We start from the raw sequence: 25,045 nt of genomic DNA on the forward strand, positions 1-25,045 counted from the left end.
GACTCCCACCATGCCGCGGGGAAACTACACGTCCCGAAATGCACCGCTCCGCGCGCCGGCGCACCTGCGCCGCTATGGCGGGTAGGCGGCTCCTCTGGGGCACTGGGCCCGGGCCGCGGAGACGGTTTCCAACTTATTGAATCCGCGCTATGGCCCCGGGCGGCCTTCGTGCGGCCGCAACATGAGTCACCGGACAGACTTGGCTGGGCCAGGGGCGAACTTCCGGGGCGTGGGCCAGGCGTTTTCGTCCACGCCGGGGGCGGGCGGGGGCACGTTCTTGTTCTTCATTGACCGGAGCTGGAGGAGGAGGACGGCGGCGGGAGAGCGGGGCGTCGCGGGGCCCCTCCCCCTCAGCTGTCTCTCATCCCTGGGTGGTCCTCGCTGTGTGCCGCCGAGGGCAAGAGGGTCCCCAGTTCAGTCGCTCAGTCGTGTCCGACTCTTTGTGACCCCATGGACTGCAGCATGCCAGGCTTCCCTGTCCATCACCAACTCCCGGAGTACACTCAAACGCATGTCCATTGAGTCGGTGATGGCATCCAACCAGCTCATCCTCTGTCGTTCCCTTCTCCTCCTGCCCTCAGTCTTTCCCAGCATCAGGGTCTTCTCCAATGAGTCAGCTGTTTGCATCAGGTGGCCAAAGTATTGGAGTTTCATTCAGCTTCAGCATCAGTCCTTCCAATGAATGTTCAGCACTGATTTCCTCTAGGATGGACTGGTTGGATCTCCTTGCAGTCCAAGTGACTCTCAAGATGTCTTCTCCAACACCAATTCAAAAGCATCAATTCTTTGGTGCTCAGTTTTCTTTGTAGTCCAACTCTCACATCCATACATGACTACTGGAAAAACCATAGCCTTGACTTTGTTGGCCAAGTAAATATGCTGTCTAGGTTTGTCATAGCTTTTCTTCCAAGGAGCAAACATCTTTTAATTTCATGGCTGCAGTCACCATCTGCAGTGATTTTGGAGCTCCCCCCCCCCCCCCATAAAGTCTGTTACTGTTTCCAGTGCTTCCCCATCTATTTGCCATAAAGTAATGGGACTGGATGCCATGATCTTAGTTTTCTGAAAGTGAAAGTGAAGTCTCTCAGTCGTGTCCAACTCTTTGCAACCCCATGGACTGTAGCCTGCCAGGATCCTCTGTCCATTGGATTTTCCAGAAAAGAATACTGGAGTGGGTTGCCATTTCCTTCTCCAGGAGATCTTTCCAACCCAGGGATTGAACCCAGGTCTCCCTCATTGTAGGCAGACACTTTACCATCTGAGCCACCAGGGAATGTCGAGCTTTAAGCCAACTTTTTCACTCTCCTCTTTCACTTTTATAAGAGGCTCTTTAGTTCTTCACTTTCTGCCTTAAGTGTGGTGTCATCTGCATATCTGAGGTTATTGATATTTCTCCTGGCAATCTTGATTCCAGCTTTTGCTTCATCCAGTCCAGCATTTCTCATGATGTACTCTGCATGTATGTTAAATAAGCAGGGTGACAATATACAGCCTTGACATACTTTCATGATTTGGAACCAGTTTGTTGTTGGAACCAGTCTGATGTAGGTCCTCAGAAGTTTCCAAATTTAGCCTTTTATCTTCTCTGCCAAAAATGCATTCCTTTCCCTTTGGGATAGTTGTAGGGTGACAGTTACTAGGTTCCCAGATTCCTTCGTTCAACAAGCTCTTAGTAAACCCGAGTGGAATTTGAGCCCACTCCCAAGCAAGGGTGCAAAGTGGACACCCAAAATTCCAGGTTAACAAGAGGGAAGTTCACCCTTTTTTGGTTGAGGAAACCGAGGCAGGGGGAGATTAAGTGGTTGATTCAAGGAAACGTGTGGATTGGAGTGGCAAAATTGATATCTGAACCCAGGCAGTCTCGTGGAATCCCGTTGGGAGTGCAGAGGAAAGGACAAACTGAGGGACTGGGGAGTAGGGGGTTAATTCTGTCAACAAGTTCTGCCAAGTTTTCCTGGAGAGAGTAACAAAAATAGCTTTGCCCTAAGCACTTTGCAGCTATTGTCTAATAAAAGTCTTACAAGCCTATAAAAGACATGATGTGACCATAACAATTTCACAGATGAAGAAACGGAGACACAAACTGATTAAACTGTCCAGGGTTTTAAAGCCAGCAAGTGCCAGAGCTGAGACCTGAATCTGGGTAATCTGAACCTCGACTATCAGGGCAGCCACTGCCATGGGTTCCTTTTCAAATGGCTTCTGAGCTCTGCTGTAAAAAGTGAGTGGGACTCAGTTTATATGGATCAACCGGAAAGAACTCTAAAAGCAGATGGGTGGGAAAGAAAACCAGCAACTTGTTGGAACTGGCGTTTTTTTTAGTTGCCAGGTTGAATGTGGCAAGGCTGGGTTCGGTGGGAATTGATGCTGGAGTGAAAGTGGAGCAGGTACCAGCAGCTGTAGACCTGAAATGCTCGTAAATATTGGGCTTTTCTCCTATTCCCCCAAAGTAAAGTTGGCTGCTAACCATCTGTGTTGGCCCCAATATACTTTAAGTGATGATAGTAAAATGCACTTAATTAGGGGAACCTAGATATTTTCCCCCTTATTTTTCTGTGTCAAAGATAAAAGCTTGACACCATTGAAATGTAAAGGATGGACTTTATTCAGTAACTATCACAATAGGGAAGAGAACCCAGCATGAACCAAGCTCGGTTTGTACAGAGGTAACTGAGCATTTTAAAAGGAGAAGGAGGGGGACTTCCCTGATTTGATCCCTGGACCAGAAACTAGGATCCCACCTGCCTTGGGGGAACTGAGCCCATGTGCTGCAGTAAGAGGAGTCTGTGTGCCTCAACAAAGACCCAGCTCAGCCAAAATTTAAAAAAAAAAAAATGATAAGAAGGGGTTGGACAGCAGGTACTTGAGCAGAGTCAGTGGAAATTTATAAAAAGTGAAGGGGACTAGGTCAACTGCATCTGAGTCTATCAATAGACGCTTAGCTGGAGGAGAAGCAAAGTTCAGCCTTTATGACTGGAGGCAGTGGTGCAAGTTAAAGCTCTTTGAATGCTAGCATATCAAAGAAACAAGGCAGTTCTGGGTGGTAAATGATTTATACCTCAAAGGAGAATAAAAAGGATTTATAATCGAAAGGTTTCTAAAGTAAATGCTCTAGCAGGGAATCAGGGGCTGATTTGCCTACCACCAGGTTTTGGCCTGAACAAATAGTACGTTCTCCTGGCTCCTTCTTAAGTTTTCCTAGGCAGGCACCTTAAAGCATGCCAGGATCTCCTTGGGGATGTAGGTAGTGTTTGTTCAAGTCTCTCAGTGTGGGGAGGTGGATGGTATCTTTTGTGCCAAGAGTCTGCAGGGTTTTTAGGCCAAGGTTGAGGTCAGTTCAAGAAGAGGGTTCAAAGGAGCCTGACCAGGGTTTGGTCAAGGAGATAAATTTGTTCAGTTAGTAGAAACCTTGGATTCCTGTCTGGATCCAGACCCAAAGCTGAGATTTTGTTGCCCGAGTTGCTGCTCTGGTTGTTGTTCAGTCACTCAGTCATGTCCAGCTCTCTGTGACCCCATGGACTGCAGCATGCCAGTCTTCTCTGTCTTTCACTATTTCCTGGAGTTTGCGCAAACTCATGTCCATTGAATCAGTGATGCTATCCATCTGCTGCTCTGGGCACGTTGATTAAAATGTTCTGGAGACTTCCCTGGCAGTCCAGTGGTTAAGAATATGCCTTCCAAACTACGCTCTTCTTTTGTAAATGTTTAACACAATTTTTCATAATAAAATTAAAAAATAAAAAGAATCTACCTTCCAATGAGGGGACACAGATTTGATACCTGTTTGGGGAACTAAGATCCCACATGCCACAGGGCAACTAAGCTTGCATGCCACAACTAAGACTGAATGCAACCAAAATAAATAAACAAATACATTTTTTAAAAATTGTGTGGCTCAGAATTTCTGGGTTTCTCATCTAAGGAGAGAAACTACTGTTGTCATATATGCTCTTGGAATATGGGTGGCTTTCCTCAACAGTGTATTGAATGCTTCTGTTGGCATAGTCGCATGCTTGTTATTAGGAAACAGACCTAATGTATTTCACTCTAAAGAGACAAATCTTGTAATCCATATAAGACGCTGAAGAAGGACTCCTCTTTTCAATTTTGTCTCAGTGCTCTGAGACTTGAGGCTTTGTTCACAATGCCCTGTCTCGGCTGAGTAGACGGGGAGCTGGGGAAGGAACAGAGTATAAGCAAGGGGACATGAAGTTTCATGAGGCTACACCCCATATATCTTGCTATTGACTTTCCCCTCTCAGCGGCTCTCTGGACCTTAACCCGAGTTAGGCAGGCCCTCTGTCCTGGTTCCTCCCACTTTGTGTTGGTCTCCATTATAACCCTGTCATGTTATAATCAGGATGTTCTGACTCCCTCTCTGTGCCTGCCTCGCTCTCTGGTGAGTGAGTTCCTCCAGCTCAGAGAATCACGTTCATCTGTATACTCCTGGTCTAGGCCATTGACCCAGAAAGTGAAAGTGAAAGTCGCTCAGTCATGTCCGACTCTTTGTGACCCCATGTACTTTCTCCAGGCAAGAATACTGGAGTGGGCAGCCTTTCCCTTCTCCAAGGGATCTTCCCAACCCAGGGATTGAACTCAGTTCTCCCGCATGGCAGGCGGATTCTTTGCCAGCTGAGCCACAAGGGAAGCCATTGACCCAAGTAGACAGAATAAATGGTACTTGATTGAATTAAGGAATGAAGTCACCTAATCTGTGAACTGGAGTTGCCTATCCATAAATGAAATGGTCTGACAAGGATTCTGTGAGCTTCAAGGTGCCCTTTGGCCCTGACATTCTATAATATCATGACCCCCAGCGTCAAAATATTAAGCAGTTACTGTCTAGCTCTTCAATAGACCTCAGCAATTCAGCCACTTTCCATACATTCATGAAAATAAATTTCTTAAAACATAAAGTAAGTAATTGTAAACCAAGAAAATAAATTGAGTGAAAATAATGAGTGGTTTATTAGGCAGCATTTTCACATATTATTATTTTTTTTCTATAATAACAAGAACTTTTAAGTTAGTCTTCTGTAAAATTTAAAATGTTAATTAAAAATATGTTTCTGTTATACCAGGTAGTTCCTAAAGATTCTATTTATCTGGTGTGGACTCTGCCCTTATGAAATGTTGGTTCTGTCTTCCGACTTCCAAATAAGCTCAATGCCAAGGAAGCAATACACATAAAGGAAACCTGTGGTTCTGTTCATTTGTCACTTCAGACTCTATATTCATGAATTAATAAATAAATGCTCCTACTTCAATCTAGTGAGCAAGTGATAGGTTTTTGAACCTCCATTTCTGAATAATACACCTTGGTTACTTATAAATTGAATCAGTCAAACGTACAGAATAATGTTTCACAAGGGAGACTATTCAATGATTTGTTAATTTCTCCCTTCTATCCCCACTGCCACTGCCCAGGCACATTACTTCAAATTTGATTTTATTTTCACTATTGACATTGATTAAAATGACACTGACATTGCATAGAAAGGAAAAGAGGTCTTCGACATAAATTATTGCTCCACAGAGCAAACGTGAAGCATGAGATTGAAATGTCCTCTTAGCTGATCAACTACGGGATCTCGATGAAAATTCTCAACACAGAGTGAGGAACTTAGTGTCTTCGAAGCATGACAACTTGGATTGACTCCATGGAACCAGCATCTCTTCCTATTTGCATATCAGATGTTGACTCCATGCCTCCACCTCTGATCAAGGAGACATTGTGAGCGCTGCTGCACCTGTGTTCTCATGGATGGTGGCCCTTGGTTCTTCTAGGTTCACAATTTGACTTCTGTACTTTCCTTGCCAGTCCTCCACGATGTACTGGTGGTATGGGTCATTGGAGTGCTCTCGTCTCTTGGATTTCACCGTGCTCACCAGGATGGCTACAATGATGAAAGAGAACATTCCGATCATCACCATAAGGTACAAGATGACGTAGTAGAAGTTCTCAGCATCAACCTTGGCTTGCAGGGCCTCTTGCTCAACCGTTGTGTTCCTGCGCCAGTTTTCCATGTAAGTGATAAAAATCTTTTTGAAAACATATTCCAGTGTCTGTGTCAGATTGGATAGAGTTGGCATATTTCCGTCCTGCTGCAATTTAAATAAAATAGGTGAACAAGTTTAAGAAAATGAATTCTTTCCCTATTTGGCTGCCTTAAGGAGTGGAGGGAAGGCCAGACAAGGTTGGGTGGGGGGAGTAATATTATTTCTTCTTTACCTGGCTGGTGATTAAGTGCATATTTTGTTATTCTTTAAATTTTGCATGTTTTATGCAGCAGTTTTTCATGCACAGTATCTTATAATAAAAGTAACATAAGCACATAATAGTTACAGAGCACATAAAACTATATGTATTATGATCCCAATTTGCATATATAAATAAATAATATATGTAGAAGAAAATGAAAAAAGCCTGGAAATAAATAAGCTTAAAGTGTTAACATGGCTGGTATACTCAGATTTTTTCTTCCTTATATTTTTCTTACCTTCAAAATTTTCATCGATTACCTTTCATCCATTACTTTGTTTCTAAATAGACGGGTCACCTCACAATAGCTAGCACAATGCCTTATTCATAATAGATATTCCACAGACATCAGCTGAAGGGAGCAATGACTGATGTATGTTCTGTGTTCTTAGAGAATTATGGGGCAGAAGTTTGCAAGGGCCATGGACAGACGTTGTGATGCACTCCGTTTCCTATGTGCAGGCTGTGATTTATTCCAGGTATCCCTTAGGCATGAGTATGTCCTTCCATATTTGAAAGAAGCACTTTCGGTAAGTGATACAAAGGAATGTGAGAGATCACTCATATTTCGCAACTCCATCCTTGTTCCCACTGCCTGGCCACCAGCATCTCTCACCTGGCGGACACAGTGCAGTACAATACAACCCTCCCTAAAACCGCTTCCCCGGCGTCACATCTGCCTATCTCTGCCCAGTCAATGTGCTCTTTTTAAGAGGGAAATGGGAGCATATCGTTCCCTTGTTTTGAAAACATGCAATACCCTCCTGTTGTTCTCAAAGTAAAATCCTCCTTCCTGGCCTGGCCAAGCCATCCCCTAACCACATCCCCAATTATTCTTCCCTTATGGCAACTGGTCTTACTGGCCTGGCCTGCCTTCCTCCGGGTCAGTAAACATTCTTCTGCATCAGGACATTTGCACATTCTATTCCCTCAGCCTGGAATACTTTTCCCCTTCTCTTCCCTCTGCTACTTCCTCGACCTCTGGGGCCCAGCTTAGCTGCTGCTTCTGAGAAAATATCCCTGGTCCTGCTCTCAGCCATTCTCCCCTCCCCCAGTTCTCTCCAATAGTGTCTTTTTTTGTTGTTGTTTGGTTGTTGTTTTAGTTGCTAAGTCATGTCCAACTCTTTTGCGACTCTATGGAACCTGCCTGGCTCCTCTGTCCTTGGGATTCTCCAGGGAAGAATACTGGAGTGGGTTACCACTTCCTTCTCCAGGGGATCTTCCCAACCCAGGTATCAAACCCGCATCTCCTGCATTAGCAGACAAGTTCTTTACCACTGAGCCACCAGGTAAGCCCAGTGTCTTTTTACTTTTCTTCGAAGCACTCTCTCCAATATGTGGTAATTATGTGCATATGTCACTTTGTATGTGTGTAATTATTGGCTTGTGGTCTCATCTTTCCCATCAGTCACCACGCCTCTGTCTACCCTCATTTAGCAAACATTGGCACAGAGCCTGGCACACACTGAGCACACAATGGATGTTTGATGAATAAATGAATGTGCCAGGTATGTGCCGGCATTGGAAATGCAGCAACAGCGAATATGAAAATTCTACCTGTGGAAGCTCAGTGTTGTGGGAGAGATGGAAACAAAGGAGCATGCGAGGTGCAAAGCATTGTAACAGGTGTGAACAGAGCAGGTCAAAAAGAAATTTAACAAAGATGTAAGATTGCCCTGAAGTACTCGTCATGCACAGTCTGTGGGGTTCCAAAGAGTTGGACACAACTGAGTGACTGAACAACAACTCGCCAAGCACATTTTCCAAGCAATGTGACAGAGGTATGCTTGTCCCCCTTAAAATAGCAGTTCAATGTTTAAGAGTGTAGCTGAACTGACTTTAACCAGACTCAAGACATCATCACCACTGGCTTCTTCAACCTTTAAGAGTCCAGGTCTACTCATCTGGGGGGACCTCACATGTGTCTCATGCATCAACAGACAACCAGCCCTTCCTGTGTTCTCCCGGGCTCACCTCACAAATGTGATGGAGCCCGACTGCTTCACCCACCAGTGTTCTCACCCTCTGGTCCTTCCAACCCTTTCCCACAACTTCAGCCAATAAAGAAAACTGATTTCCCAGTGTATACATCCCCCTGCCACACCCCCTAGAGAGAATTCAGTTTCCTTCGGTTAAGTCAAATAGAAAAATGGTTGGAACATAGAGACAATGGGGGGAAAAACCCCCAGCAAAACAAACAAAAATCCCAGAAGAGCTAAGTTTACAAAATTAAAAGGCTGGTTGGCGGGTGATGTGGGAAGTTTAGTCTGGGAGAAGACCCTAAGCAACTGTGGAGTAGGAGGCAACTGAGAAGGGGAAGAAGGGACCTCTTCTGGGCAGAGAACTGGATCCCCTTCATATTTTGTTGTCTTTTTTTTTTTTTTTTTCTGTCGAGATGAGAACTATTCTAATTGTTTCTGCTCACTGAAGTGCTGTTCTGTGAAGTGGCTCCAGCATGCCCTGGGCCACCTCAGGCCCACCTTGGAGGCCCACGTAGGATCGGGATTCCCCCAGAGAGGTGGTCACATTACAAGCTCCTCTGTGCACTGAGCTCCTTGGCCTACCCACCTTCCATGAGTCTCCTTTGTGGGCTGTGTCTCTGTGCCTGTAATTCCTGTCTCCTCCAGGCGGAGGCAGTAGAGTCCCAGTGTCACATGGAAGGGACGGTAGAGTCAGTCACGCTCACTGCCAACACTGTTCTGTGAATGTTTTCACTGAAGCAGCTCCTAAGTTCTTCATCACCTATGAACACTCCGGGCCAGAGCCTGACTCATAAGAAGAGTTCAGTCATTAGCACCCTGTTCCTTCAGGGCTCCGAGAGAACATAGTGGTCACAGGAAAGGCGTGTTTTGATGTTTAGCAAGGCCATCCAGGATGGGATGCCTCAAGGGAAGCCCCAGTTGTTCACATCGGAATGAGGATGGGGCACTTTGAATCTTGAGTGAGGGTCACTGCAGAGGAAGGAAGAAATACAGCTCCACTAGAGGAGGGAGCTGGGTGTCTCCAGATTCACACTTTTCATTTTATTTTATTTTTCTAAGATCTATTTAGTCTGGGGCTGTGGTGGGTCTTTTGGCTACATGCGGACTTTCTCTAGTTGTGTGGGGGCTACTCTTCGGTGCGATGCTCAGGCTTCTACTGCGGTGGCTTCTCTTGTTGCAGAGCATGGGTTCGAGGTGAATGGGCTTCAGTCATTGCAGCATGTGGGCTCCGTGGTTTCACCTTGTGGGCTCTAGAGTGCTGGCTCAGTAAGTTGTGATTTAGTTGCTCCACAGCATGTGGGATCTTCCCAGACCAGGGATTGAACTGGTGTCCCTTGCATTGCAAGATGGATTCTTAACCACTGGACCACCAGGAAAGCCCAGGATTTGCACATGGTAGAAAGGTGGTTTGCCCTTGTAGTTTCAGGTACCTAGGTCAGTGGTCAGCCCAACACAAGCATTTCCCTAAGCTCCTGGTCATGTTTGCTTGCTTGCTTAGTTTGAATTTCCTGTTCATTGTGTGCTATTCACAGGATGATCAAAACCTCTCTTAAATGTAGACAATTACCTCCTTCTCCAGGAGGCAGTGATCAAGACCATCCCCAAGAAAAGAAATGCAAAAAAGCAAAATGAGGAGGCCTTACAAATAGCTATGAAAAGAAGAGAAGTGAAAGGCAAAGGAGGAAAGTAAAGATATACCCATTTAAATGCAGATATCCAAAGAATAGCAAGGAGAGATAAGAAAGCCTTCCTCAGTGATCAATGCAAAGAAACAGAGGAAAACAATAGAATGGGAAAGACTAGAGATCTCATCAAGACAATTAGAGATATCAAGGGAACATTTCATGCAAAGATGGGCTCAATAAAGGACAGAAATGGTATGGACCTAACAGAAGCAGAAGATATTAAGAGGTGGCAAGAATACACAGAACTAGAAAAAAAAAAGATCTTCACAACCCAGAAAATCATGATGGTGTGATCACTCACTTACAGCCAGACATCCTGAAATTCGAAGTCAAGTGGGCCTTAGGAAGCATCACTACAAACAAAGCTAGTGGAGGTGATGGAATTCCAGTTGAGCTATTTCAAATCCTAAAAGATGATACTGTGAAAGTGCTGCACTCAATATGTCTGCAAATTTGGAAAACTCAGCAATGTCCACAGGACTGGAAAAGTCAGTTTTCATTCCAATCCCAAAGAAAGGCAATGCCAAAGAATGCTCAAACTACCGCACAATTGCACTCATCTCATACACTAGCAAAGTAATGCTCAGAATTCTCCAAGCCAGGCTTTCACAGTACATGAACCAAGAACTTCCAGATGTTCAAGCTGTATTTAGAAAAGGCAGAAGAACCAGAGATCAAATTGCCAATATCTGTTGGAACACAGAAAAAGCAAGAGAGTTCCAGAAAAATGTCTACTTCTGCTTTACTGACTATGCCAAAGCCTTTGACTGTGTGAATCACAACAAACTGTGGAAAATTCTTCAAGAGGTGGGAATACTAGACCACCTGAACTGCCTCCTGAAAAATCTGTATGCAGGTCAAGAAGCAACAGTTAGAACTGGACATGGAACAACAGACTGGTTCCAAATCAGGAAAGGAGTACGTCAAGGCTGTATATTGTCACCCTGCTTATTTAACTTATATACAGAGTACATCATGAGAAATGCTGGACTGGATGAAGCACAGCTGGAATCAAGATTGCTGGGAGAAATATCAATAACCTCAGATACACATATGACACCACCCTTATGGCAGAAAGTGAAGAAGAACTATAGAGCATCTTGATGAAAGTGAAAGAAGAGAGTGAAAAAGTTGGCTTAAAGCTCAACATTCAGAAAACTACGATCATGGCATCCAGTCCCATCACTTCATGGCAAATAGATGTCGAAACAGTGACAGACTTTATTTTTTTGGGCTCCAAAATCACTGCAGATGGTGACTGTAGCCATGAAATTAAGAGATGCTTGTTCCTCAGAAGCAAAGTTATAACCAACCTAGACAGCATATTATAAAGCAGAGAAATTACTTTGCCAACAAAGGTCCATCTAGTCAAGGCTATGGTTTTTCCAGTAGTCATGTATGGATGTAAGAGTTGGACTATAAGGAAAGCTGAGTTCTGAAGAACTGATGCTTTTGAACTGTGGTGTTGGAGAAGACTCTTGAGAGTCCCTTGGACTGCAAAGAGATCCAACCAGTCCATCCTAAAGGAAATCAGTCCTGGGTATTCATTGGAAGGACTGATGTTGAAGCTGAAACTCCAATACTTTAGCCACCTGATGCGAAGGGCTGACTCATTGGAAAAGACCCTGATGCTGGGAAAGTATGAGGGCAGGAGGAGAAGGGATCAACAGAGGATGAGATGGTTGGATGGCATCACTGACTTGATGGAGATGAGTTTGGGTAAACTCTGGGAGTTGGTGATGGACAGGGAAGCCTGGCATGCTGCAGTCCATGGGGTTGCAAAGTGTCAGACATGGCTAAGCAACTGAACTGAATTGAATCTGTTTTACAAATAAGGAAACTGATGTTTAGAGAATAAATCCTTTTATTTCAAAAGACAAGAGAACAGAGCTGCTGGAGGGCAGGGATCATTTTATGCATCTTTGAATCCCGGGACCTGCACAGGGGTTGTTGGGTGACATGAAAGTCAATCATGTCCAAGTCTTTGTGACTCCATGGACTGTAGCCCGCCAGGCTCCACTGCCTGTGGGATTCTCCAGACAAGAATACTGCAGGGGTTACTATGCTCTTCTCCAGGGAATCTTCCCAACCAAGGATTGAACCCAGGTCTCCTGCATTGGAGGCAGATTCTTTATCATGTGAGTCCCTAGGGAAGCCCGGGCTTGGTGGGGAGCAGACTTTTATTACTGGTTTGGTGAATGAATGAATATTCATTCACCTGTGTTCTGCAGATTTCAACATGAAACTACAATAGTGATTCTTAAATTATTTGTGGGAGGGGAGGTGTAGGGAGGGTCCCCAGATTCCTTGAAAAACAAAATTGAAAAATATGACTATTTTTCCCCAGAAAAGTATATGTATGCAGACACGAAGCTCTACATTCACTTTTGGGGGACTCCTGGGCCCCTGAAACCCAACCAAGAATCTCTGCCACAAAGTAGCTTTGAGATTAAGGAGTTCAGAGTTCCCCTGGAGTTGGCTTTGTTTCTGGGTGTGGACAAAGCTGCATTGACCGGCCTCTTAGAGCTAATACTGCTGATTATTTGTTCAGCTCTTTTATATGGACAGAGGCCATTGATAAGCAGAGCAGGAGGTGCTTTTTAAGCACAGAGCTGAAAAGGGCCTCTGGGGATAAAATGCCTCAGTGCTGACCCCTGGCCAGACTGAAAAAGTCAAGGCCAAGGAGGATTCACCATTCAGACACTGTTGCATGAGACATGGCTGGGCAACTCATCCCATACCCACAGGCAAAAACCAAATCATGGTGTGTGAAAGCTGTTTCATTGATGGACATTCTGCTGAAACAAACAGATTAATATTTCTGATACCCAGAATAACTATTTAACTGATAGACGTTGACCACATTTAGTATAAACGGTTTTTCCTCCTCTAAGTTGAATACCATAATAGGCACTCACCTTAGGAAGGAATGGAGAGGCCGTTATTATTTACGTCCTGTTGAACCATTTGAAGTTGCCATTTATAGAGGTTAAAAATTGTCAGATATTAGCAAGGTCATACAGTTTAATACAAATGGGTCTACATTTTCAGGCATTCTTAATAGATGGTTCTTGCTCAGTCAAAAAAAAGGATGGGTCCCTAGAGATTCTTGGAGCTTGTCTGCTGCTTTGGGGAGTAGAGTAGCTATAGCCCGAGACAAGCTTCAATCCCCTGTCCAAGGTCACAGTGCTGAGTCTCGAAACCCAACTCACCCAGGCTGGCACCCAGCCCCTACTTTGTCCTAGAAGAGGTCACAAAGTCCAGAAACTCCCTGTTTCCATCGCCTGCAACCAGTCAGCTCACTGGGCAAAAAGAAATGAGACCAAGATCCAAGCTTGACTCCACACACATCAGTGGGTTGAGCCCTATCTTCAGGACACATAATAACCCCTAAACTGTCACACAATGAAAGAGTCAATGGCTTAGTTGTGTCTGACTCTTTGTGACCCCATAGGCTGTAGCCCACCAGGCTCCTCTGTCCATGGTATTTTCCAGGCAAGAATACTGGAGTGGGTTGCCATTCCCTTCTCCAGGGGATCTTCCTGACCCAGGGATTGAACCCAGGTCTCCTACACCTCAGGCAGATTCTGTACTGTTTGAGTCGCCAGGGGAGCCCCGTCATAAATGTGCATAATTCATGACAAGGACAAAGGGACACTATGAGGAAAGCAACATGCCCTTGATTCTCAAACCCAAAACTCTCTTTCCCACAAAGACTGTGGCTCACCAGTATCATCCGGACCTAAAGGCAGCAGTCTTTCCCTTTTGTAACAGGAATAGAAAAAGACGAGTATCTGCATTTACCATGAAACTTCCATTTAGAAAATTAAATATTCAGGGACTTCCCTGGTGGTCCAGTGGCTAAGATTCCACCCTCTCAGTGCAGAGGGTCCACGTTCGTTTCCTGGTCAGGGAACTAGACCCCACATACGGCAACTAAGACCTGGTGCAATAATTAAATAAAATATTTAAAAAATAAAGAAATACACATTCAAAGTGCCCAGGCAAAGGCAACTACTGAAGAAAAAAGTACAGAAAGCCCTACAAAAAGAAGAAGGAGGAAAGAGAGGGAAAGGAGAAGAAGAAAATAGAGGAGGAAGAGGAGGAAGAGAGAGAGAAGAGAGAGAGAGAGCAAAAGGGTGCAGAAAAGGAAGGAGGGAAAAAAGCAAGGAAGGAAAGCAGAAAGGAAGGAAAGGCCAGGTCTTGTATCGGGAAAATCATTCCTTTTATCATTTTCTGGTGAAAAAAAATAGCTTTGTTACTTAATTCCTCAAACAATAAAGAATTTGTGATGGAAACTTGCCTGTGTGGTGTGTGAGCGGTAGGAAATTCTTCACTGCACCTTTCTGCTGGCTTGGGGGGCTTCCAGGGTGCTGCATAAATCTGGCCTGTGTGCAGCTTCAGCCTGTAGCCAGCCGAGCCCTCGCTGACTGCTGTCTGCAGTCCTAGATGTTTATGAACCCAAATATTTAATCTAATCTTATGTGGAAAGTCAAATACTGAGCAGCAGTTGGGAATTCACCTTGGTGTCTGGAAGGGGTGTGCCTGGGTGGAGTCTGGCCTTGGGCACAAGTTCCCCTCCTCCAGCCCCATGATGCCAGCTCCAGTCGGGGTACCGGGAGCCTCCATTCCCGGGGCAAATCTCAGTGGACAGCACCCTTCCCTGCAGACCTCATGAGGAGGGAATGTGTCCCAGAGAGCTGACATGAATATGGCCATGGGTGGTTGGTGGGGGTTGAGTCTTGAATATTCATCGGAAGGACTGATGCTGAAGCTGAAACTCCACTACTCTGGCCACCTAATGTGAAGACCTGACTCCTTGGAAAAGACCCTGATGCTGGGAAAGATTGAAGGCGGGAGGAGAAGGGGACGACAGAGGATGAGATAGTTGGATGGCATCACCAACTCAATGGACATGAGTTTGAACAAGCTCTAAGAGTTGGTGATGGACAGGGAGGCCTGGCATGCTGCAGTCCATGGGGTCGCAAAGAGTTGGACACAACTGAGTGACTGAACTGAACTGAAGTGAGAAGACGGTCAGTATATTTCAAGGCCAGGGCCGCCTATTCTGACCACCTCCTCATAAGCCAAATTTTGTTAAATACTGTGGGTTTCCCTGGTGGCTCAGCTGGTAAAGAACCTGCCTGCAATGAGGGAAACCTGGGTTCGATCCCTGGGTTGGGAAGATCCCCTGGAAAAGGGAAGGGCTACTTACTCCAGTATTCTGGCCTGCAGAATTCCATAGACTGTATTGTCCACAGGGTTGCAAACAGTCAGACACAACTGAGCGACTCTCACTTCACTTCATTTCACCTCTCTCTGGGAACAGTTTCCAAATGAATTATAACAACACTGTTGTCTGGTAAAATAGAAACTGGTCACAAAAGGTGTTATATGGAGGAAATGGAAGCAAGTCTGCAAAGAATAAGAAAAACTGAACAAACTCTTCTTATTGAATGATCCTTTCTATGATAGTTGGAGACACTGGAACTGAGCAGAGTGGGACTTCATAGAAGCTGACACACTTGAGTACTTACCATGTGCCAAGTTCTTCTCAAATGCTTTTATTGTATCAGCATCATGTGATTGTTTCCACAACCCAGTGTGAAAAGTGCTGTGAACTTGACAACTAGGGAATCCAGGCACAGTAAGGTCAACAGGTCGGGAGGAAATAGAAGTAGGGCCAGGGAAGTCGCCCTAGTGGTCCAGGGGTTAAGAATCCACCTTGTAATGGAGGGGACGTGAGCTCGATTCCTGATGGTGTAAACTGATTCCATTTGCCACAGAGCAACTAAGCCCTCAAGCCACGACTAGAGTCTGTGTTGTTGTTGTTTAGTTGCTAAGTCATGTCCAACTCTTTGGTGACCCCAAGGACTGTAGCCCACCAGGCTCCTCTGTCCATGGGATTTTCCAGGCAAGAATACTGGATTGAGTTACCATTTCCTTCTCCAGGGGATCTTTCCAACTCAGGAATCAAACTCATGTCTCCTGAGTCTCCTGCATCGGCAGGCAGATTCTTTAGCACTGAGTCACCTGGGAAACTCTGTGGGGCACACAAAAAAATGTCTCCCAAGATGCAGGAAGATTCTTTGTCCCACAGCTGAGGCCTGACACAACCAAATGAGTAAATTTTAAAAGCAAGTTTTTGTTTGTTTGTTTGTTTTTAAAGAAGTAGAGTCAGGGTTTGAGTCTGGTTCTTGAATGGCAGCTGCAGAAGTTACACTCCACCAAAGTCACTTGAGAGTCACAGAACTGGTCATTATTCAGTAATGTTCCAGTGTAAAGGAACGTTAACTTTGTTTCATCTTGGATTTTCTCATTAAGTGATGCTCTAAACAATATGTATTGCAGTACTCTGGCTGGCAAGAGGAAGAGGGCTGGGGTTTAAAATGACCTACAAAGTACCGTGGCCACTTGATGTGAAGAGCCGGCTCATTAGAAAAGACCCTGATGCTGGGAAAGATAGAAGGTAGGAGGAGAAGGGGAACACAAAGGATGAGACGCTTGGATGGCATCACTGACTCAATGGACATGAGTTTGAGCAAACTCCAGGAGATGGTGGAGGACAGAAGAACCTGGCATGCTGCAGTCCATGGGGTCACAGAGAGTTGGACACTGAACAACAGCAACAACCAAGTACCATAGCTAATGTGTTAGATGTGATCTGAAGAAATTCAAATTCAGACTGAAATTGAAGAAAGTGGAGAAAACCACTAGACCATTCAGGTATGACCTAAATCAAATCCCTTATGATTATACAGTGGAAGTGAGAAATAAATTTAAGGGCCTAGATCTGATAGACAGAGTGCCTGATGAACTATGGATGGAGGTTAATGACACTGTACAGGAGACAGGGATCAAGACCATCTCCAAGAAAAAGAAGTGCAAAAAAGCAAAATGGCTGTCTGAGGAGGCCTTACAAATAGCTGTGAAAAGAAGGGAAGCAAAAAGCAAAGGGGAAAAGGAAAGATATACCCATTTGAATGAAGAGTTCCAAAGAATAGCAAGGAGAGATAAGAAAGCCTTCCTCAGCGATCAATGTAAAGAAATAGAGGAAAACAATAGAATGGGAAAGACTAGAGATCTTGTTAAGAAAATTAGCGATATTAAGGGAACATTTCATGCAAAGATGGGCTTGATAAAGGACAGAAATGGTAGGGACCTAACAGAAGCAGAAGATATTAAGAAGAGGTGGCAAGAATACACAGAAGAACTGTACAAAAAAGATCTTCATGACCCAGATAATCACAATGGTGTGATCACTCACCTAGAACCATACATCCTGGAATGTGAAGTCAAGTGGGCCTTAGGAAGCATCACTACGACCAAAGCTAGTGGAGGTGATGGAATTCCAGTCGAGCTATTTCAAATCCTAAAAGATGATGCTGTGAAAGTGCTGCACTCAATATGTCAGCAAATTTGGAAAACTCAGCAGTGGCCACAGGACAGGAAAAGGTCAGTTTTCATTACAATCCCCAAGAAAGGTAATTCCAAAGAATGCTCAAACTACCGCACAATTGCACTCATCTCACACGCTATTAAAATAATGCTTAAAATTCTCCAAGCCAGGCTTCAGCAATACATGAACCTTGAACTTCCAGATGTTCAAGCTGGTTTTAGAAAAGTCAGAAGAATCAGAGATCAAATTGCCAACTTCTGTTGGAACATGGAAAAAGCAAGAGAGTTCCAGAAAAACATCCATTTCTGCTTTATTGACTACACCAAAGCCTTTGACTGTGGGATCACAATAAACTGTGGAAAATTCTGAAAGAGATGGGAATACCAGACCACCTGACCTGCCTCTTGAGAAATCTGTATACAGGTCAGGAAGCAAAAGTTAGAACTGGGCATGGAACAACAGACTGGTTGCAAATAGGAAAAGGAGTACGTCAAGGCCATATATTGTCACCCTACTTATTTAACTTATATGCATAGTACATCATGAGAAACGCTGGGCTGGAGGGAGCACAAGCTGGAATCAAGATTGCCGGGAGAAATATCAATAACCTCAGATATGCAGATGACACCACCCTTATGGCAGAAAGTGAAGAAGAACTAAAGAGCCTCTTGATGGAAGTGAAGAGGAGAGTGAAAAAGCTGGCTTAAAGCTCAACATTCAGAAAACTAAGATCATGGCCCATCCGGTCCCATCACTTCATGGCAAATAGATGGGGAAATAGTAGAAACAGTGTCAGACTTTATTTTTCTGGGCTCCAAAATCACTGCAGATGGTGCTCGCAGCCATGAAATTAAAAGACGCTTACTCCTTGGAAGGAAAGTTATGACCAACCTAGATAGCATATTAAAAAGCAGAGACATTACTTTGCCAACAAAGGTCCATCTATCAAGGCTATTTTTATTTCGTAGTCATGTGTGGATGTGAGAGTTGGACCATAAAAAAAGCTGAGTGCAGAAGAATTGATACTTTTGAACTGTGGTGTTGGAGAAGACTCTTGAGAGTCCCTTGGACTGCAAAGAGATCCAACCAGTCCATCCTAAAGGAAATAAGTCCTGGGTGTTCATTGGAAGGACTGATGCTGAAGCTGAAACTCCAATACTTTGGCCACCTGATGTGAAATGCTGACTCATTGGAAAAGACTCTGATGCTGGGAGGGATTGGGGGCAGGAGGAGAAGGGGACAACAGAGGATGAGATGGCTGGATGGCATCACCGACTCAATGGACATGAGTCTGAGTGAACTCCGGGAGTTGGTGATGGACAGGGAGGCCTGGCGTGCTGCAGTCCATGGGGTTCAAAGAGTAGGACACGACTGAGTGACTGAACTGAACTGAGCTGAAGAAATACAAGGATTTCTAAAACTCTGCACCAGCTTCTTATGACACCATTAGTTCTCTAAAGTTGCCTTCTCTGAACAAGACAAGGCAAACTCCACCGGAAAGGATGGATCTGATGGCCTCAGTGGACTGAGAGTGCCTTCATAGAAACAGAAGCAGGACATTTAAATGTCTCCCTGGGAAATTCCACTGAGAGGACTGTGCCCCCTGCTGGTGAAAGAAGGAACAGATGCTGATCTCCCTCTTCAGGCAGCCCTGGTGGTTTAACTTTCAGTTCAGTTCGACTCAGTTCAGCCTCAGTTCAGTTCAGTTCAGTGTTCAACTCTTTGCGACCCCATGGACTGCAGCACACCAGGCCTTCTTGTCCATCACCAACTCTCGGAGCTTACTCAAACTCATGTCCATTGAGTCGGTGATGCCATCCAACCATTTCATCCTTCGTCATCCCCTTCTCCTCCCGCCTTCAATCTTTCCCAGCATCAGGGTCTTTTCCAATGAGTCGGCTCTTCACATCAGGTGGCCAAAGTATTGGAGCTTCGGCTTCAGCATCAGTTTAACCTTATAACTTGAATTTTCCTGGTGCAGAGCTAAGAAGAATGAAAAGAGTGAGTGAGTCTACACTTTGGTAATTGGAGCAAGACTGGAAGGTGATATATCCTGGAGGCTAAGAGCTTGGCTTTGGAGGCTGACAAACCTGGAGAGCAAATTACATAGTGTTCCTGATCTGTGGATTCTTCAGCTGCAAGATGGAAAGGAGTTTCTATCTCATTGGGTTGTCATAAAAATGAGACTAGATAAAGAACATAAAGCACTTAGTACAGACCTGGCACATAAGAAGACAGTAAGTGCCTTACACATGTTAACTTTTGCTATTATTTTTCAGAGAAATAAAAAGACGACGTGGCAGTGAGAAGCACAACTTGGCCAGGCTTATTATGAGAAGGGTAGCTCTTTTTTTGTTTTTAATTGAGGAGTAGCCAATTAACAATGTTGCGATCGTTTCAGGTGGACAGCAAAGGGACTCACCATCCATACGCATGTATCCATTCTCCCCCAGACTCCCCTCCCTCCAGGCTGCCACACAACATGAGCAGACTTCCCTGTGCTGTGCAGTACATCCTTGTTGGTTATCCATTTTAAATACACTCATAGCAGTGTGATATGCTTATCCCAAACTCCCTAACTGTCCCTTCCTCCCATCCGTCCCCCGGGCAACCACAAATTCATTCTCTATGTCTGTGATTCGGTTTCGTAAGTAAGGGACTTCCGCAGTGGCTCAGATGGTAAAGAATCTGCCTGCAGTGCAGGAGACCCAGGTTCGATCCCTGACTTGGGAAGATCCCCTGGAGAAGGAAATGACAACCCACTCCAGTATTCTTGCCTGGAGAATTCCATGGACAGAAGAGCCCGGCAGGCTACAGTCCGTGGGGTCATAAAGAGTCGGACATGACTGAGCGACTCACACTTTCACTTTCTTTGAAGTATCTGTTACAAGCTGGAGAAGAAAGTGGAAGGGGGACAGAGCTGTCTCCTGTTTCCCTTGATGGACATCAGCCTTCTTGACCTCTGCAGAAGGCTCTCGATAGACTTGCTCTGCCTTGTCCCCAACAATAAAATGCTACCTGCCCAGAAAGTAAGGGACATGAAAGTAAATATTCTCTTTCAAAACTGCATTGCAGTCCACATCTTCACATACAGCTTTACTTACCCCTGCATACACAGGGCAAGTTTTTAAAATCTAGAGAGCTGAATCTGCTTTTGGATTTAAAATTCAGTCTGACATCCAGCACTAACAAAACCCAACATTCCTTTGAAAGAGAAGAGCGTAGAAGACTTTGTTTAGAACTGAGTCTGCCTTTCAACTATAGAAACTCAGATAATAAGTTGGTTAAAACAGAATTATGGAATATTTGGAAAACTTGAACATCAAATCTAGTGAATTTCATACATGCAAAATAGCACTGTGTGTGTGTTTAGTTCCTAAGTTGTATCCAACTCTTTGTGACCCCATGGACTGTAGCCTGCCAGGCTCCTCTGTCCATGGGATTTCCCAGGCAAGTATACTGAAAAGAGTTGCCATTTCCTTCTCCAGAGGATCTTCCCAACCCAGGGATTGAACCCACAGCTCTTGTCGTGTCTCCAGCATTGCGGGTGAATTCTTTACCACTGAGCCACCAGAGAAACCCTATAAAATAGCAGTATGCTAGCTTAAATACTTATAAGAACTTAACACTGACCCTTCTTTCAAGTCTATCAGATTTTATTTTTATCCCAAATATCAATAAGGTGAAACAAATTTAATACCTCTAGTAAACACATAGGCTTAAAACCATTTTATCCTGAAATATCTAAATAACTTATGCAAAGAAAAGTACGTTGGCTTGTTTGTTTAGCTTGAACTGCATAGCTGCCTCAGTTTTCCTTCTCAGCATTTAGATATAAGTTGTCCCATAAGACAGTTACTGAACTCAGAATATGGCTGATCTGAATCAAAATGTGCTATAAGTGTATAATACAAACCAGATTTTGAAGACTTCTGACAAATACAGAACATCTGATTAATAATTTTTATATTAATGTGTTATCAAAATGATAACTTTTTGGATATATTAGTTTGCATTAAATGTATTGCTAAAATTTTTAATAATTTTATTTTTTTTTAATTTCATTTTTTGGCTGTGCTGGATCTTTGTTGCTCCTCAGGCTTTTTTTCTGGTTGTGGAAAAAGAGTTGCAGTGGCTTCTCATTGTTGTGGCTTCTCTTGTGGTGGAACACAGGCTCTAGGGCACGTGGTTTAGTTGCTAAAGTGGTGGTTTAGTTGCTAAGTCATGTCCGACTCTCGTAACCCCATGGACTGCAGCCTGCCAGGCTCCTCTGTCCATGGGATTTTCCAGGCAAGAATACTTGAGTGGGTTGCCATTTCCTCCTCCAAGGGATCTTTCCAACCCAGGAACTGAATCTGGATCTCTTGCATTGCAGGCAGGTTCTTTACCAACTGAGCCACCAGGGAAGCCCTCTTTTTTGTGGCAGGTGGGGCTTCGTTGCTCCATGGTATGTGGTATCTTCTCAGACCAGGGATCAAACCCTGATTTGATTGAACTCTGATTTGTCTCCTGCATTGGCAGGCATATTCTTTTCCACTGAGCCACCAGGGAAGCCCCAACTGTATTGATAAAATTTAAACAAATTAAAAAAGAATTGTCTGCCTTTCAAGCTCCCTGCAGTGTTCTTCGGGCACCACTATGGATACAAACTCAGAGGCTACCACCACTTCTTAAGAAGAACATAACTCTGATGACAGATGATGGGGAAGGTAGAGGGTTGCTAATTGTCTTTGGAGAATTGCAGATCAGTCAGTCTCTGCCTCAGTCCTGCAAGGAGAGATACCCTGCACAGTCTGCCTCAGTTGTCTTCCTGTGACGGCCGGTGGCTGTACCTCTGCACCTGCCTTCCTCCACACCCTCCAAATGCAGTTACGTCACGTGCGTGCCAAGTCACTTCAGTAGAGTCCAACTCTCTGCGACCCTATGGACTGTAGCCCACCAGGCTTCTCTGTCCATGGGATTCTCCAGGTAAGAATACTGGAGTGGGTTGCCATTTCCTCCTCCAGGGAATCTTCCCAACCTAGGGATCAAACCCGTGTGTCTTACATCTCCTGCATTGGCAGGTGGGTTCTTTACCACTAGCACTACCTGGGAAGTTAATTACATCACAATTTAGGGTTAAATCCAATCTCAGAGTTTGCGTTTCTATGGTAATAGAAACCTTGTTTCTTGATGAAATCACATTGTGAACTGTAATTACATCTTTGCTGTACACGCTTTCCCCCCTCCCCTTGGAGTTAATCATTATTTCTTTTCTTTTGTTTTTTAGCTACCCTTGAACTTCTTCCTATACCCTTCAGTGGCTCAACATCATTAGTCAGCTGGGAAATGTACTTACGAGCACAGTGAGATGCCACCATTCATATACTGGAATGGCTAAGCTTTAAATAAGACTGACAACACCGATTGTTGGTGAGGCTGAGGAGTGACTGGAACTTTCCTCATTGCTGGTGGGAATGGAAAATGATACAACCACTTGGAAACAGTTTGGTAGTTTCTGAATAATTTAGCAAAAGGGCCCCAGTGGGAACTTCCCTGGTGGTCCAGTGGCCAAGATTCCACACAGTGCAGGGGGCCCAGGTTCAATCCCTGGTCAAGGAACTAGATGCCATATACTGCAATTAAAAAAGATCCCACATGCCACAACTAAGACTGGCACGGCCAAATCAATTAATTTTTAAAAAGGGCCTCAACAATTTCCACTTCTATGTATTTACCCAAGATAAATGAAAAAGTATGTCCACACAAAGACTTACATATGAATGTTTATAGCAATTACATTCATAATATAAACACTGGGAATAACCCACATATCCTTCAACAGACAAACAAGTAAACAAATTGTGGTCTATCTATACAATAGAATATTGCTCAAAAATAAAAAGGAACAAACCAATGATACATGCAACCACATGGATGAATCTCAAAAACATTATCTGAGCAAAACATGTCAGACAAAAAAGGGGTTCTACTGTGTAAGTCCATTTCTAGAAATTCCAGAAAGGGCAAAAGTAATCTATAGTGATAGAAAGCAGATCAGTTGTGTCCTGGGGCCAAGTGAGGAGAGGCATGAATGCAAAGGATGAAGAGAGAACTTTTGCGGGTGACTGAATTGTTCTGTATCTTGATTGTGGTGGTGGTTACCCAAGTGTACACATTTGTCATACAACTGTACACTTGAAATGGGTATGTGTAACGTGATATAAACTATACCACAACTCCGGGAGATGGTGATGGACAGGGAGGCCTGGCGTGCTGCGATTCATGGGGTCACAAAGAGTCGGACACGACTGAGCGACTGAACTGAACTGAACTGAACAATTAAGTTGATATCTTAAAAATACATATTTATAAATTTATGTCTCCAGCCCAGTTCTCTCCTCTGAACTTCAGTCTCAAATGTCCAGATGCTTTCTTGACATTTCTGCTTGTCTGATGACATCTGGCCTTAAAGGTCCAAACAGAATGCTTACTTCTCCACCAGATCTGCTCCTCCACCATCACAGTAAAGGTACACTCACCATCCTCTCAGTTCCTTAAGTGAAAAACCCAAGAATAAGCTTTGATTCCTTTTTTTTCCTCACCTCCCATATCCAATCCATCAGCAGATACGGTAGATTCACTCCCGTCAAGAAAAATCTCTCCAAGTCTTGAGCTTGGATGTGTAAGTGTGACCTCTGGGGAACATTGAACCCACCAGAACTGTGGCAACCCAACTCCACTTCATTGGAAACTGCGTCTGGGCTTTTGTGTTGTGACTGGTGTGGTGGCCAACCGCAAAGAAGAGTTGCAGTCCATCTCAGGCACCAACGGACACCTGTTCTCAGAAACCTGTCCTCTTCTATTGTAATTTTTTTTTCTATTGTTACCCTAAGCTTTGTTCTTCCTATTTCTGCACAGGCAGACCTTTTGATCATGTCTTTTTGCCTGGCAAGCAATAGATCCAGCTTTATTTCTTACTGCTTTTGTGGTTTCATGTTTTAATCTGACACTTCAAAACACTTCCAAACTCAGTCTACTTTGAACCACCCGCCTTGTGGTTTTGTCATGGCTTGCTCTCTGCCTTCAGCCCTCTTCTGCTCTTTGTCCTCTTTCATCCAGGTCTAAGAGCAACCAGCATGACCTTTTAGAAACATAGATCAGAACATGCTATTGCCCTGTGTAAAACCCTCCACTGGTTTCCCATCACCTTTGGAGTAAAGGTCAGACTCCTTAGTGCAGCCTGCAAGCCAGTGCAGGACCCCTGGTCCCCTCTCTGATCTCACCTGCCCCTTGTAACCTGATCGTGCTTCCCTGTTCTAGTTTCTGCCTTAGCGTCTGTATTAGTTTCTCACTGTTGCTGCAAAAAACTGTCACAAACTTAGTGGCTTAAAGCAACACATATTTATTATCTCTAAGTTCTGGAGGTCAGAAGTCCAAAATTGGTCTCACTGGGTTAAAGTCAAGGTGTCAGTAGGGCTGATTCCCTCTGGAGATTCTGTGGGTTTGGACCTGTTTCCTTGTCTTTTCCAGCTTCTAGAGACTGCCTACATTCCTTGGCCCATGGCCTCTTCTTCATGTGACTCCAACCTCTGCTTCATCCTCACATTTCTTACCGCTCACCCTGACCTTCTTGCCTGTCTCTTATAAGGACCTTTGTGATTGCACCTAGCCTGCGCAAATAATCCAGAATAATCTCACCTCAAGGCTTTTCACTTACTCATAGCTGCAACATCCC

The 25,045-nt window shown here is 44.4% G+C and overlaps 1 protein-coding gene across 2 annotated transcripts in view; it reads right to left on the bottom strand.

Annotated features, from left to right (window-relative positions):
• Positions 1–4,986: 4,986 nt before the first annotated feature.
• KCNE2 (potassium voltage-gated channel subfamily E regulatory subunit 2) overlaps positions 4,987–25,045 on the bottom strand; it is a 50,936-nt gene continuing 30,877 nt past the window's right edge. The window contains exons 1-2 of one of the 2 annotated variants that reach the window (XM_055570200.1): positions 8,831–9,006; positions 4,987–6,105 (exon numbers count right to left, since the gene is read on the bottom strand). In XM_055570200.1, the coding sequence (XP_055426175.1) occupies positions 5,722–6,093 (372 nt within the window). In that variant the 5' untranslated portion in view covers positions 6,094–6,105; positions 8,831–9,006 and the 3' untranslated portion in view covers positions 4,987–5,721. Of the gene's footprint in view, positions 6,106–8,830; positions 9,007–25,045 lie in introns of those variants that run through there. The other variant, XM_055570199.1, reaches the window with a different exon arrangement.

Source organism: Bubalus kerabau, chromosome 2 (assembly GCF_029407905.1).
Source record: "Bubalus kerabau isolate K-KA32 ecotype Philippines breed swamp buffalo chromosome 2, PCC_UOA_SB_1v2, whole genome shotgun sequence".
NCBI lineage: Eukaryota > Metazoa > Chordata > Mammalia > Artiodactyla > Bovidae > Bubalus > Bubalus kerabau.